Source organism: Cygnus olor, chromosome 5 (genome assembly GCF_009769625.2).
Source record: "Cygnus olor isolate bCygOlo1 chromosome 5, bCygOlo1.pri.v2, whole genome shotgun sequence".
NCBI classification, from domain to species: Eukaryota; Metazoa; Chordata; class Aves; order Anseriformes; family Anatidae; genus Cygnus; species Cygnus olor.
The window spans coordinates 12964068-12980744 of NC_049173.1; the positions used below are offsets into that span (position 1 = coordinate 12964068).

Here is a 16677-nt window from a genome sequence, read left to right on the forward strand (position 1 = left end):
TCAGACTGGCAATAAACGTTTCTGCGTGGTACACAGCTCCTAAACGCGGAGCCCTGAAGGACAGGTAACTAGGACTCGTAACCAACAACCCAATTCTTCCTGGCAGCAACTGGACAGAAGAGGAACGATTTCACCATACAAACCCCTCACTTGTCAGGAGTCACAGAACTGCTGCTTCCAGCACAGAATGATTTCAGTTTACTATGCAGGTCTCACATTTAATTTTAGTATGACAAGTGGTTATATACAAAGAGAAATTGAACACGTATCTGTGCAGCGGAACAAAAGGTACTACAACAAACTGCAAGTAAAAACAGACCATTTACACTGCTGTATAAAAGAAATGAAATATCTACTATAAAAGCTACAACTGCATTTACAGTAATGATAAATCTTCCCCAACGCATAGCCGTCAGGAAAGCTAAGACAGTTATGCTTCGCTGGGTTACAAAAACAGTTTCCACTGCTGAACCCAGGGGGTCTGCAAGGGTTGATTAAACAGCTCTGGCACAGAACCCCAGCGAGCTGCCGGTTCAACCCAGAGCCTGGTGCTTCGGATGAGCTGGAGAGGGAGCGCGCCCCGCTCCTCGCACCAGGTTTGTGCCCCCAAGGGCAGGGCGAGACAGCACCCCTCGCCTCTGCGCTCTGGGCAGCAGATGGACCTGGACAGCCTCCTAAAATGCGCAATGAGGGCTCAACACCGTTTTTTTAATTCGTTTTAGATAATACTAAATCTAGTATCTCCTAATCTGAGTTAATACTAGCATAGGAAGCGCTCCATACCACTTGTCAGCAGCCCATAGGGCATGCTGCAAGAAAACTGGGCTGTAACACAGCGTCTACCTCTTAACTCTCATATTCCACTTCTTACATGGATTAACCACTTTCTAATGCGAAATATTAAAACTCTGGAATAAAAAAAAAATCACCACTATTGATTTTAATGATTGTTTAAAATTCAAACCAAACCAGAAATGATATAGTCTTTGCAATTCTCTAATTTTTATAGACCCTAAATGCAGCTTCACTTATTCTTGTGTATTGTTTCAAGCTGTTAAATATCTACAGGCTGGAAAGAGAAAAAAAAAAGTCAAAAGCATGAACTGTATCATCCTTCTCCCTGCCCCTAGAGAGGCTTCAGCCAGGCAGCAGCTACTTCAAAGCTCCCACTGCACGTGCCTAGAGACTTAAACTAAGAGAAGCAACTGCCAAATTCAGGAGGCAGCAAAAGGCTTAGATTCAGAGGCCTCCCTGAGGCTAAACAATTTTTAAATTAAAAACTCAAAAATAAAAACTAGAAAGGAGACAAACCCTGAAGTAATGCCCTCCTGGAACAATACGCACCCAAATCTCTCATAACTTTCTGAGGCACAGCCACCGAGGTTAATGACCCAGCAGCAGCCAAGTGGTTTCTGGGCTTCCCAAAATCCTACAGAGCCTCGTGGGAACCACTGGAGCTGCTTTACACGTTTACTTCAACCTTTCGGAATCAAAGAAGAGTAAACCAAGAGGACACACAACAGTTCAAGGTTCTTAACCCAAGCCTTTCTACGTGAGACCAATCAAGGTGGCTGTTAGCTCCCGGAAGAGCATTTACGCTTAAATTATCCAGCGCACAGAGATCTCGCAGATCTCCCCCTTCCGCTTTCACCAAGACTGCTGTAAGCAAGTGAAATGCTTCGCTTACAGCCATCCAGGCACGATTCTGAGAACAGAGCGGCAGCAGAGCATTGATGTTTGTTACTGATTAATTCCTGCTCTATTTTTAGGGTACGCCTTTTCCTGCAAAGCTGTGGAATAATCTGATCAATGTGTCCCCAAAAACAGTATGTTCCCAAAAAAGGCAGTACAAAGAAAAGATCATTCATCACTTTTTTGGATGGAAATCATACTTCTCTCTCAAAAGTACAAGAGAAAATTCTAAGGAACACATAGTTATAAAGTTTGAAAGTGCAAAAATGAGAACGTGACATGCAATTAAGAACTAAAATTTGTAGATAAAAATATTTTGAGTACAACTGTGTGCTGCAGCTAACTATTATACTGTTATGAATCAAACATGATGTCATGTTCTGCAAAGAACACAGGAATTACAAAATACTGAGATTCATAATTTCCAGAGGGGGAACCACACACACGCACATGAAAGTGACCAAGAAGCCAAACATCCCCTACAGAAATGCAGGAATCTCAGTGGTAAAAAATTTATCTTAGTCCACTGTGCCCTGAATGGGTAACTGACGTGAAAATGAAATTTATGATCCACGTGTAATTTTCCACCTCTACAAACTTTTAATTCAATTATAAATCACGTTTCCTCTGTATTGCAGTCTTTTAGTGGCTGTCTGCCTTTTCCCTGCATTGCATTGCAGGGTGTTTTACAACTTTACCTTCTGCCACCACGCCTGGCACAAGACAAAAAAAAGGGGGGGGAGAGGGAAGGAATCACTTCTGTCTGCCACAGCACAAAAAGAGTCGGGTATCCCTTCTAACTTGAATTAATTTATTGATGCTGCTCAACACATGGTGCCCTGAGCAGCTGCAATGACAAAGCACAGGTCCAGTTCTGCAAGGGGAGATGAGACCATCTCGAAGCCCGTTTTGTCTGCAGCACCATTATTCCTGTAATTTATCTTCTGCTGCCTCCTGAAGCTGATTTAATTCTCTGACCTGGCAGAAAACGAGCCCAGCAAAAGCAAAAACAAAGTACCACACACAAACACGGCACAGACTTTGCTGTTGGGTTAGCATGTTAAATTAACTCTGACAAATTAGTCTGTCAAGTGTTCAGTGGGTAAAACCACGCAGAGCAGGAAAGGAAGCAAGACCTCTCTGGAGCAGCAGCATGTTCACGTTAGCTTATCTGCCTGAGGTGTTGTGGCCCAAAAATGGGAACCTCGGTCTCCTGAATATTCCACCACAGTCACCCCGCTTCCCCAGCTCTCTGGAGGCCTGTTAACCTTCACTCCCAAGCAACCCTATAGGTCCTCTTACCTGAAAACACCTAAAGAACCAAGCCTGTTACCTTTCAAGTCCCTTATACAGTCTGCCCCCGGACTACGTTACGTTGTATTATTTAATTGACAATTGAAGCACCATAGCACTGCTCACTTCAGTAGTGAAGTCAGTAGTTAGAATGATTTCATTATTACATAAATATGCATCAGAAACCAGATAAAATTTACCAAAAGCAGCAGCTTCATTCAAAGAAATCCTTTTTCCTTTTATAAAGCTTTGCCCTGGGGAAACAGAAATGGTAGGTTGCCCTGGTATTTAATCCCCTTGTTTAAACAAATTTTAGAAGTGAGCACATTATTCACCCAGGAGTATGTCTTCATGTAAGAGGTTTGGGTCCTGGCAAGAGCATCCTACCTAGGAATCACAGCCACAGAAAGGCACCTCTCAAATAACTCACGAGACAACATCAGAACAAACCGTTCTGTTCTGTTCATTGCTTCAAAGTTTCACCTAAATGTCTTATCACTGAACTCCATAAAAAAAAAAAAAGAGTAAATAGAAATATATTGCTCCTGGGAGACCATACATGTTTTCCAACTGCAATTTATTTTAGCTATAAAGCATTTGCTTAACACATCAGCAAACATTTTTCAGCTCCGTATCTGAATATTTAATCCCATGACTCAGTTTCTTTGCTGTTTTCAGAAACCAAATCCAAGCACCCAGGTCATAAAAGACAGTTGAAGTACAGTTCAGATAACAAATTTATAGCTGAATTAAGTGATTAGTTCTGAAAGACTATGGGTATGATAGAAACTACTTCTAAACTTGTGCTGATAACATGCTTATTTCAAGTCTTTCAGATAATGTCCTAAAAAAAATATCTAAGCAAAACCCAACATACACTAAATAATCATATTGGAAAAAGCCACCCCAAACCGCCACTAACATTGGGACTGTGTTTATTTAAAACAGGTGTGGAAACACTGAGCTATTAGATAATAAAAAGGCCCAGTAGTCTGTTACACACATACTCACACCCTTTAAAATGACTGAGCTTAGGTTTTCTGATAAAGCAGAACAGTTGTAAATTTAAAGCCTGGATTTTCGTTCTGTCCAATGCAATAGTATTTGCTCAAAGGAGTCAACAGCATTTAATTTTCAGTTCTGAATGCTATCAGTAACCTTAATAAGCTTTATGAAAAACAACTGTGAATAAATCTTTGGACCTACAGAACTGTAGCTCAAGCACAACACAAGCCCTGTGGTGACTTGTTCACAGTACGAAGAACCTCAGAAAAAAGTGCAGACTGGAACAGTGAGTAAGCAACTTTCACGAGCAGTGTACCAGACCATATTCCTTCCCCATTAGAAAGGATGACGGTAAGAAATTAGAGGCTAGGAGACAACGTCTCTCAAAGAAGGAGACAGCACAACTGCCCTGGCGCTAGCTGCCACAGCAGCGATGCCCACTGACTTTGATATTTCACAGAGTCACAGGATGGATGCGGCTGGCAGGGACCTTTGGAGGCCACCTGGTGCAACCCCTGCTTGAACAGGGTCACCCACAGCAGGCTGCACAGGACCACGTCCAGGTGGCTTTCGGAGCTCTCCAAGGAGGGAGACTGCACAACCTCTCCGGGCAGCCCGTGCCAGTGCTCTGGCACCCGCACAGCACAGAAGTGCTGCCTGGTGTTCGGAAGGAGCATCCTGTGTGCCCGTTTGTGCTCACTGCCTCTCGTCCGGGCGCTGGGCACCACTGGGAAGAGCCAGGCTCCACCTTTCTGTTTGAGTTTGGACCGGGAGTGTGCATGTACAATGGTCATTGCCACTTACCCCTCCTGGGTTCCCGTCATTGCAAAGCCTTGGGCAGGCACCCAGCAGCGCCTGGCAGCAGAAAAGCTGGTGTGGGAGGGGTGGGTAACTGAGTCCTCCCCACCAACTCTTCTGCTCTGCAGATGTCTTCCCATTGTCCTACGTTTCCTGCTAATGCAGACATAGTGCTAAAATACAGCATACCGGAGCTAGGGCATCTTGTAATGTCCCTTCTAAAGAATCCTGCACTTCAGCTGCGGATCCCGCAGCACACCATTCAAGAAAAGATGCATCTGCGTGCCACTGGTAGCTGACCCCACCTGCCCATCTGCCATCCCACACGCCAAAAGAGTAAGTTTTATAACAGGATCTCTTCTCGCTTCTTAGTAGAGAAAGGTCTCAAGCCAGGGAAAACATATAAATGCTTAACTTAAAAGTTTTATGTATAAAACCTTTAGTTCCAAAGGATCCCTAATTAGCTCACTAAAATACCTGAACACAGAGGATATTACTAATTTCCAAACTGAAAAACAGCCACCACTGGGATGATACGCATGCACACAAACTGTCTAACATAAAAAGGGGAAAGAAAAAAAAGGAAAAACCTCCCCTCATACCTCCCTGTGTGCATGGCATTATACAGAGTCAGCTAAATTACAGTGGTGTAATTTTTTTTCCCCTCCTATGAGACGATATTTGTAAGAATCCTTATTTTCTCAGACTCAACTAGAGTTTGACTGCAAGCATTTTCAGAGTTTGAAATCACAGTCCTACTGAAGTCTGCAGCCAGACTCCTGTGAGCTGTACAGCACCAGAATTTCACCCCCAAACAGATCAGCAATTCTTTACTGTGTTATGCTCTGAGCTATTTTAAATATGCTTTAAATCCAGGCCTCAGATAATCCACGAACACGGACTCCTTAGATTCAATCTTAAAATTCTGTTCAAAACTCAGTTTTTTGAGTTCACAGTTATGAACCTAAAAAAGATGGCCTGATTTTTCACATTAGCTGAGCAAAGTCCTGGCTGTCACTGCCCTATTATTTTGGCATATATTTGGATGAAGTGCAGCAAAAAAACTAGATATTCTTTAACAGAGAAATGCAGACATCAGTTCTAATAAAGATCAGCCTGAGTCTCCGGCCATGCTAATGCCTGTGAGGGTTTTGAACAGTTTAGATAAAGACCCCGTTGCCCCCTGTGACCCAGCCAAGCTGGCCAGACCACCCATCTCGCAGCAGAGCTTGCTCACATGCAAGCAGCCACCCTGTGCCACCGCATTCACTGGACACTGATTGTTAGGAGCACGTCACCTAACACATGAAGCCAAACGTGCTAACTTTGGGGTCAGAACGAGGACCCACCTGCCGGACCCCCAAGGTATTTCAAGCAGTATCACCATCTGGGAGCTGGGAGGATTCTTCCCAGAAAGTAACAGGTTTACAAAACGCTGGACAGTGAAAGGAAGCAACAGAATGGTATTTGTTTCTAGTAAACATAAAATAAATATGAAGCTGGTTGTCTTTCAGCATCTTCCGCAGGTTTCATAATGATTTTTTTTCCTGGAGGAGAGGGGAAGATGCTCTTCATGCTGCTGACCCCAGGGAAACTCCAGACATTAACTCACCGCTGCTTGCCATCGTCACCTGGGTGAAGGGGAGCTACAGCTGCAAGTCTCAAAAGCTGCTTCTGTTTGTTTTGTGTTTTTTACCACAGTTGTAAGAACACATTGAGTTTTCATGAAAGACAAGATTTGTTACAAAGTTTTCATTTGAAAACATTTGCCTTTAGTAGCTTGAAACTATGATTCTTTATTTTTTTTTTCTATTTACATATTGGAATGTACTAACCTATTCTGTATCTTACAAACTTCACATTTGAAAGCTTCACTCAAGCTTGTGTTTTGAAAGAGCTCCTAACTCTCAGATGACTACAAGCAGCGTTTCATATATTGACCTGCAACAGATCATAAAAGTTATACTTAAACCAGAAAATAGTCTTCTTCCCTTCTTGCAGGAAGCCTCCACAAGTTTCCAATCAAACACAACGTCTATGCTATTAAGAAAAGCAAGCTATTCTATCACAATGAGCTGCTTATTTCAGATTGAAGACCCAAAAATGTAATTTTGTATGCCACATCATCCAAAAATAGTGTTAGAGACCTCTCTTACTAGTCTTCAAATGAACGTTATATTTATTCAATAAGCAGTCATTTCAAAGCAAGACAAGAAAATGATGGACCATGTCAGATTTTACTCTTTGGAAGTAATGGAGTGTGGACAATCTCACTTAATTACTTTCCAAAGAATTAATTTAGTGAAATCACGTTAACATATCATTATCCCACCCCATCTCCCTAAAAAACCTCAGGGAGCTACTTCCCCATTTTAATTACGTAATGAACGAACACTCATTGTGTTTCATGGAAGAACAGCATCGTCCAAAGTTCCTTCCGTACTCCCTCTCAGTTTTTGCAATACCTTATGGCTGCCCAATTAGTGTCATTTGCAAACAGCAAACACCGACAAAAATATAGTCATTATAGCACTTCATGCAACCTTCCTACTTATTCTCTCACATCTTCCTCGAGATTTTAATGATCAAAAGACAGGTTCTTCATTACAGCTAAACAAAACTTCTCTTGACAAAAGAGCTGCAGCATCAACTTTAGGATTTCCAGCTTGAATTTCTAAGGCAAGAAGAAACAAAGGAAGTCAGGATAAAGCCTATTAAAACGTATGTCACTGACTGGAGAACTCACTCTCTCCCTCCTCATGTATTCACTTTTTAATAATGTACTTCTAATATAATTTTAAGCCTTATTTGAATTGTTTGCACGTGGTTTAAGCTTCAATAAAAGAATCTGAGTTTTAGTATTCTTAATTAGAACTTAAAACACTCACTTCATCAGTTCTGTAAAGTATTAAATTTTTAAAAAACCTTGAAGATCAGATAAAGCGTGTTTTTCTGCTGAGAGCCCAATGCTTTAATTTACAATTCCGTATGTTGTTTTATTCATGATAAAATACTTGATACTTGCAGTTTCTCTCCATTCTGCTAACACTGACACAGACTCTCTGTTGAGGTTTGACTAAGACGGAAGGATTCTCTCACAACTGATCTATATTTTCATTTGTTTTTAAAAGCTTATTAAAGAACAATCCCCCCCAAAAAATCTAGTGACTACAATTAACACTATTCATGACTAAAAAGGGCTTTAATAATTTATGATTTGGAAATACATAGCTAATTAAAGGGCGACAAATTCATTTTACTTATATAGTGCCTTACCAAAAATAATAGTTTGAGCTTTAATAGTCTAACAATATATATTGTGAAAGCGCCCATTACAGCAAGTTATTTTTATTTCAGAGTGTATGATTTATTCTGCATTCAATTACTAGGCACGCAAAAATGTGTTTCTGTATGCTATCCCTCCCCCTAATTCCAGGATAGAAGAGAATGAGTTCTAGAAGCTGGTTGATCAAAGCTCATCTTACATGCTACAGGGCTTCAAAATATGTGAAAGAGACGTTTAATGCAGAGTCCAAGCCACAGTTATATCTAAGGTTTCAACTGGAAAAGCCAGAACAAACTGGAATGAAGAGAAAAATGAGAAAACGTTCTCCAAGCAATTCTGGCTAAGAAAGTCTTCTGCTGTCCTACCAAACTGGCAGATGCTTTGTGCAGGTTACCTCCACGAGGTCAAAATGTGCCACTGGCCTGGAGAGAGCAGGTCTAGAGATGAAGCACGAGAAAGCCTGGTACGTCTGCCTCTCTCCGTTGTATGCTTCCGAGAAAAAACAACAAACCTGAGTAATGCTATTGACAAGTTCTCAGCATTGCTTTGAAGACGTCTGCAACATCTTTTCATCCTCACGGGGTATGAATCCGTCCAACGAGACAATCCAATTTCACTTGGCATTATTCCTAGGAAGTGATCACAGCGAAACAAACTGCAGTCTTCTAACCTTGATGGATTTGATCTAGTGACCTGAAAACTACAAGGCTCAGCTTACCGTCCCTCGTTCCCTAATCCATACGATATCGTGCAATTTTGGTCCAGCTGTAGGAAGAGAGTAACTGGACATGTTTTGGAAGGTCAGGGAGAGGAAGTAAGAGAGTCAACTGCAAAAGAAGAGAAAACTGCCTGAACTGTCCATAAATGTTTCCTGCTTGTGGAGTTCACTTCCTCACCAACAGAGCATCCTTCCACTTGCAGATAAATGAGTCAGAGAAAACATACACATATTCAACTTATTTTCAGGAAAGGCAGATAATTATAGAAGCAGAAGGTTCAAATTGGAAGTACACTGACCAAAATTAGGACGTGAACAGATTTACACAATTCACTTCTCCCGATTTCGGGAAAAAAATGGTAACTGACGGTTAACAAAACTATTACCTGTCAAAAATCTAAATAATGGAGATTGGGGGAAGACTGAAATGGAGATTTGGGGATGGGGGGGAAGGCCTGGAAAAAAGTTTTTACTTTTTTAAGGTTGAGGGTTTGGGATTTTTTTTTTTTTTTTGGTGGGGGGGGGGGGTTGTTTATTTAATAGATTCTGACAGAGTTGATATCACTTTAAAATTTCCTTTGCAAAGAAATCCATTTCATTTAGAATTTGTTTTACACGTTTTTTACCACCTTACCGGGTATTCTAAATTTGCTATTTCTGTCAAACAAGGCACCTGTGTTTGCAGAGATGACCATTTGACAGCTATGATTTCCCCACTAGCCAAGTGAAGAATACTAAAGAGATGCTACAGGTTGTAAACAAATCAAGGATAAATTCTCACTTCCATTTCAAAGTCTACACAGGCATTTTTGTAGAACACAAAGCACAAATTCCACCCTTTATATTTTACTCGCCTAATAACCAAGCCCACAGCTATCAGCAGGTCACGTTCCTTAGATCATGGTTATGACTATGAACAGACAGGGAATTGAAGGCCTTTGCCCACATCCATCCCACCCGCGTCCCTGACCTGGTTATAATCACTGCAGCTGATCTACCGAGCTGCAGAGTGACCAGGAGGCAAGACGAGCACTGTACCTAATTCCAGTATGCACCTTGCTCCGTGGGGTTCCGTGCCCAGCATGATTTTCTCTGCAAGTTCTTGTGCAGACACTAAAAGCTCAACACTAGGCTGCCTTACTAGCATTGTACCACTTGTGCCTTCAGCTTAAGGAATACATTACTAAAACATTGCCTGACTGAGGGTGAACATAATAGTTTTCTATCCGAGAACCACATAAAAGTTCCATCAATACCAGGGAGCGGACCTATAAGCTGGCATGGTTAATACTCCAAACTTTACTTTTCAACATGCAAAATAAACCAAGTGTTCCTCAATACCTGGGAAGTGAGATGCAAGTTGAGAACCATCCTTAGACAGGCACTAACAAGAGTTATTTTAGTATTGTAGCTAAAATAAATAAATAAACAAGCAAACAGAATAGGCATACCAGCTAGCAAAAATGTTTTGTGCATCTGAAGAGACTGTCCTCTGAAAAGAAGATTGCAAATTAGTGTGATAGACTCCATTAAAGCTGGCATATACCATTTCCTCCAAGTTCATACGCAAGGAAAGCGGAATGAAATAACACCTAAAAACCACACTGCAAGTTTGTGTTTCTTGCTTTGATGCTGCCTCTGAGTGACACCTGAATCCATTAGCACAGTGGCTCTCAAACACCAACTCTACCCCACTGCTCTGTAAAACGGAGTTGAAGAAAGTAGGTGTCTTTGAACTAGCTGCGCTAAATATTTGTCCTAGATTTTAGACATGCAGCTCAAAATGCAACTATTTTCCTTGCCTCTTTCTTCTCTCCCGTCTTCCTCCATTTACGATATTTGTACGCACTGTGAGCCGTAAAACCACGTTACTACACAACCATGCAGACCAGATCTGTATACGGTTAAAACGGAAAACCCTTCTCCTGAACACAGAGCTGTTTCTAGAGAAGAAGGGAGGCTTGGGGTCAGTTTGCCCTCCTGTTACCCCTTTCCCCCCAGGCCAGGTCCCTTGGGGGCCAAGACCCCATTCCCTCAGCCCACCACGAGCCCCTGCCCACCCTTCTCTCCTCCATCCCCCTGCAGCCACCAGCTGCCCAGGGCAGGGAGAAGGGACTGGGCAAGGGGACAAGCTGCAGCCATCCTCGTGCCAAGCCAAGAGCCTGCTCGCTGCCCTGAGCCACCTGTGCAGCCCACAGGTTATCTGCGGCTGTTCCTACAGGAGCGCTGCTGGCTCCGCACCCTGATCTGTTCTGACACAAGACGCAGGCAGTCTCTTTATTGTTTCTCCAATTCTAGGCAATCAGAAATTTCCATTATGGCCTTCCTTGGAAAACTAACCCTTTCTTCTATCCTCAGAACAGAAACCCTCTCAGCGTACAATGATGATCCCTTCAAGTGCTACCAGCCATTTCGCTTTACCCTATGCTAAAATCACATTTGTTTTCAAACGTCCATCACCTGCTCACTCTAGTTCTTCTTTACGCCTACCCTCCTCACAACTCCATGTTGTCTTTCATAGCACCCATCCTACTTGCAAGAGCTTTCCACTTCCTTCCAAAGCAATTTTCTTTTCCTCTTTCAACCTCAAAACCTTCACTGGCATCCTCCATCTGTATTTTTTTCCTCATGGGTCTGCGTGAAATATCTGATCACCTCAAGGCACTATTCAAAGACCCAGTTCTCTTGTTCTGCTTCATCTCGCATAATATAGTCTCACTGAAGGCTAACTCATAAAAGGAAAGGCTTCTGAATCAAACCACTTCCTTTTATAAACACAGAACAATACAGGTTTACAACAGTCTCTTGAGCTCGCTATCTACAATTCTATGACAAGGAGGCAGATAATCTCTTCAGTAACCCATTCTAGAGCATAAAACTTAAGGATTAACCAAGATTTTTAAAACCTATGTACAGCGTAAATAGGGAGGGGGTATTTTCATCATGTATGCTATGTGCTTAGAGTTACAAAATCAACAGCAGTGAGAGTTCTCAGAAATAAGATCCTCCGCTTATTCAAACTACTGAGAGTGTTGTTACTCCTCCTGTTCCCACATGCATGCTGCTATCATGAATAGCGTAAAAGCAGAGCCCAGAGATTTTGCTAGGAAGCCAGCTTGCTTATGAATGGATTAGAGTATGAAGTTTGAGAGAAATTGATGCATGTTTTCTTTATAAAAATGCTTGCAATAAAATATTTACCAAGATTAGGCAAAACAGGCATCTGCTATTAGCGCACAACCCCCGTACCCAGTCATAGTTTTCTCTCTCGAGGAGCTCTGAGAACACTGCATCCCCGCACAATGCACAGCCCGGTCCGTCACGTTCTGAAGAATTACTCCCAAAATCTCAAGGTCCAAGTTTTCTGCTAGCCTATCCCTTTCTTGCACCACACCACAAAGAAAATTCACGTAGAATTTATCATCCTCATCTTCTCCGTGAGAAGACGCAAGCTACGTTTGATGCAGCTGCTGTGCTAGAGCAATTTACCATTAACCTGACTCCAGCTGCTCAGGCAGCAGCCGAAAGCCAGACCACCGCTGCAACCTGGAGGAAGCACAGCTCCGCAAACCAGCTCTGACCGAAACACGGGACTGCGAATGCTCATCACTTTGCTACAAAAATAAAAAGCAACGGCTAACCTCGGAATACCGGGTTTTGTTTCCCAAGTTCTCCAGGAGGCACTCTCGGTGATGTTCAGCCGCGTTCCCCCCAGAGAGCCGCCGCCGCCACCACCAGCAGCAGCGAAGGGATTCCCGCTGCTACCCAGGCCCCGCTCCCAAACGCTTCCTCCGGTGATCCTGACAGTCCCTCACTTCCTTCTTCCTCCTCTCCCATCCCGAGCCCAACTGCTGCCTTTCCACGCTCCCACCCGGACCGCAACCCAAACAACCCCTCTCTCAGAGAGAAAAAAAGGACAAAAATAACCAGCTAACAACAACCCGCCCGCCTCAACTCCGCCCAGCCCTTCCCAACCCAAAACTCGCCCTTGCCGGGCGGGGAAGGCCGGGGGGCACCTGCCCCAGGCCGGGTGCTCCCCACGGCTGTCCCCAAGCCCCAGGGGTGTCCCCAAGCCCCCCACGGGTGTCCCCACAGCCGCGTCCCCAGCCTGCGGGGGCCGGGCTGCGGCAGAGGCGGCCGGGGGCGAAGTTTCTCCCCCTTCTCCCCTGCCCCGCGTTCCGCTGCGGGGCCGCGGCAGGGCCCTCGCCCTCCTCCCCGGCCGTACCGTTGCAGAACTGGAGCAGCGAGGAGGTGTCGTAGAGGCTGCTGTAGCTGGAGAAGCCGTCCTCCATCCTGCCCGCACCGCCGCCGCGCCCGTCCCGGCGGCCGCCCGCTGCCGCCTCGCCCGCGCACTGAGGAGCGGAGGCGGCGGGGGCCGCGGCGGCCTGCCCCTGTCCCTGCTGCTGCTCCTGCTCCTCCTGCTGCTGCTGCTCCTGCTCGCACTGCTGCTGCCTCACTCAGTTGCCATGGCGACACATTCACTCCGCCGCGGCCGGGGCGGCGGCGGGGAGGGGGAGGCCGCGGGGCGGGGCGCGGCGCTCCCCTTCCCTTCCCTTCCCTTCCCTTCCCTTCCCTTCCCTTCCCTTCCCTTCTTCCCTCTTCTCTCCTCCCCTCAGCCGGCCGCCAGAGCGGGAGGCCCCGGGGCTGCGCTCGGTTGGAGCGGCGAGAGGCGAGGGGCGGCCCCGGGGCAGCGAGGCCGAGCCAAGAGCGGCCGCTTGCGGCCGGTGCTGGGCCCGCGGGGGAGCCGGGCCAGGCCGCACGGCTCCTCACGGCTCGGCTCGGCACGGCTGCTGTCGCCCCCGGGCCTGTCCCGACGCCTGGGGTCCCCAGAACATGGGCCTGCACCGGGCCCCTCTGTCCATATAGCATTGTGACCGATGTTCCCTCACAATAATAAAGATATGTGCTGTACTTCGTAATGCCATTCTATAGCGTTAGCTATTCGTTCAAACATCGCTGCTATCTGTACTCTTTCCTCACATATGATACTAAAATAAAATATCTATACATTCTTACACTGTCCATTCATGGTGCTATGAGAGTAGTGGTGCCAAACTGATGGTTAGTAATATTGTAAAATTACGCCCTATCAACTTCGGTTCCTGTGCTAAGGATGCTGACGTGTTCAGTGATTGAAAACCATTTTTATTTCAAGCTCCTCTAGAGAAAAATAATGCATTGCATATCTATAGCACCTTTCATCTTCAAAAATGCCAAGGCTCTCACAGTGTTCTCCTCGGATCTCAGTCCTTTAAGGAGCTTTTTGCATGGCGATTCCATCATGTGGATCCAGTTACAGGCAAGAGTTCTGTATATATGAGTCTTTTCACCAACCACTAAACCACGGCAGTGCTAACACAAAAATATGCTATAAAATTAGGCTGAGATATCAGTTCCATATTAAAATGGAGTGAAAAGTGCTCCCTCCTGAATTGCTAGTGCCAACATCGGTAGAGTTGAAGAGATCTCCAAACCAGTCTGATGGTGCTTAACTTGTATCTGACAAAAACAACTGCCTTTTATAGCTGCAGGCTATAAAATAAGGGAAATTTGTAGTAGCTTAGTTTTAGAGAGAGAGACAGGCAGACAGACAGAGAATGACTTCAAAAAGGACAATATATTTTCTTTATGTTTTAAATGAGCCAGGATTCTTTCTCATCTTCAAAGGCCCCTTAGGTTTTCTCATGACCATCTTATGCATAATCTATCAAACTTTTCCAAAGTACCATATTGTTCTAAAAAAGTGTACACACACCAGCACAAATATATGCATGAGATTCCTGGCAGACAAGTTACAATACTAGAAAAGTGGAGCTCAGTTTTAATACTGATTTTAATTAAGAATTTCCTTCATTTTAAAGGATTATTGCTATGATTAGGTTATTTTTGAGGCTGAGAAGTGTTTTAATGTGCTAATTTTTCACTAGCTAGAGACAGTTTCAACACAAGCAGCATGCTTTCTATAAGATGTCAATGTTAGCTTAATCTGTACCTCCTTAAGATGTGTAAATTTGGGGGGAAAAAATCTTTGAGATCTATGCTGTGGTGCATGACTTTAATGTCAAAACAGTTTCTGTATAGGTCTGTAGCAATTACAATACCAGATTAATTAAATGGAAAAGGATATCCAAAGTATCACATCGGTAGCTAAAAAAGTGTTGTCAATGAGAGTACTACACAGATAAGAGAAATAAACACCCAGTAACTTTTACAATATCTGCCAGTGCAGAAGATAGGACAGAAAGGGGCAATACAGCTCCATTTCAGGGAGGGGAAATTAAAATTCACTTTGAAAATAAAATCTAAACCTGATCTGAGCACAGCATCATTGAAGGAAAATAAATACCTGAACCTTACAATAGATTACCTACTGAAATTAGTTGTGAAGGTGTTGTGAAACTGACAGTGAAGCCTATCAGCTCACCACACTGAAAATCAGCTCAGTGATGTGACAGAAAATAATCTCAGCTCACGTCTCTACATGCTGTTATGATGCCATTATATTCAGAGGGCAAGGGTTGGAAAAGGAAAACACTGTCTTAATTTAATTGCAATGATTTCTAGACCTGTTACAATCTTATTACACTAAACTGCACTACAAGGCACAAAATGAAAAAGAAATTATATCTGGCTGTGTGAACAATGGAACAATGGATCTGAAGGATTCGCTAATGTGTCAGTGGGAATTCTGGTGGTGCAGCTAAACAATGAAAACATTTCTTTTTATAGTCCATTTTTCAGTCAACTATAGTTTTATTCATTTGTACATGTCCAAGCTAGTGCACTGGAAAATGTTAAATGATATAACTGGGAATTGCATCCTAAGCAATACAGTGGGACTGGTGTATTTTGAGGGGATTTGTTGTATGTTTGTGCTGTTGACAGTGTTAGAAACTCTGCATGACATTACCTTTTTGAAAGCTGCATTTTGTAACTAATGATTTAAGTTTCACATGTATTGAGTGGTGTATTACAAACTATTTGGTACATGAAAACAAAAGAGCTTTTACACAACCCTAGTGGAATTTTCAGGAGTTAATACTCCAATTTCAGGACAAAGAAACCTCGCTTACACTCCCAATTTACATGCAGTGATCAAAGCATTTTGATGTTTTTCTTATTTTTTTTTTCTACTTCCTTTGCATTACTAATAAATACCAAAAACACCCTGTAGTAGTTTCATATCAGAAGCATTGCGATTCATAACTCTCAACAGTATTGGATTGTAGAGTATTATAATGTGATGTTACAGCCAACAATACTCTCAACTCAATAGCAAGCTTTCCCAGTCACAATGAAGTAAAGAAAATCTGAGCTACAGTATCCTTTTTAAATGCACTAAAATAGCAGGCACTGATTATAAACCTTATTCCTATACTGTTTACATTTAGCAATATCATTGAGAGAAGAAGCGCAATACAAGCTGGTATAGAAGGACTTTTGGAAAGTGACTTTCCCTTCCAGGTCATTTCTTTGGCTCTGTCATTCGACAGCATCAGGATGCTTCTGCTGTTCGGTGATTGCTTTGACAGGCTACCTTTGACACTCTGACTTCTGGGTCTGTGTAGGATGCCATTGCCTCCAGTGAGCTTGTTTGGGGAATGAGGTGGCTCTTGGTAAGGGAGAGACACTGGGATTTGGATCTCTGTGGCAAAGCCTGCTGTGCAGAGCTGCCAATGGGGTTAGGCACATCGGACCCTGCTTTGCAGAGTTTGCAAGAGCTGAAGGCTCAACTAAGCACAGAGGATGAAATATTTTTGCTTCAGGTTCGTGTAATGCATGTCCATGGAACAGATCAGAGAAGTTTGGACAGCTGCTGCCCATGCTGAGCCTATTTGGTAGCTAGAGAGAACTTCAATATGCAAAGCATCTAGCATTGTCAGCA

At 43.6% G+C, this 16677-nt stretch overlaps 1 protein-coding gene across 1 annotated transcript in view; it reads right to left on the bottom strand.

Moving 5' to 3' along the window:
- EML1 (EMAP like 1) overlaps positions 1–13454 on the bottom strand; it is an 80776-nt gene extending 67322 nt beyond the window's left edge. The window contains 1 exon segment of the mRNA XM_040557229.1: positions 13018–13454. Coding sequence (XP_040413163.1) covers positions 13018–13084 — 67 coding nt within the window. The 5' untranslated portion in view covers positions 13085–13454.
- Between the last annotated feature and the right edge of the window lie 3223 nt (positions 13455–16677).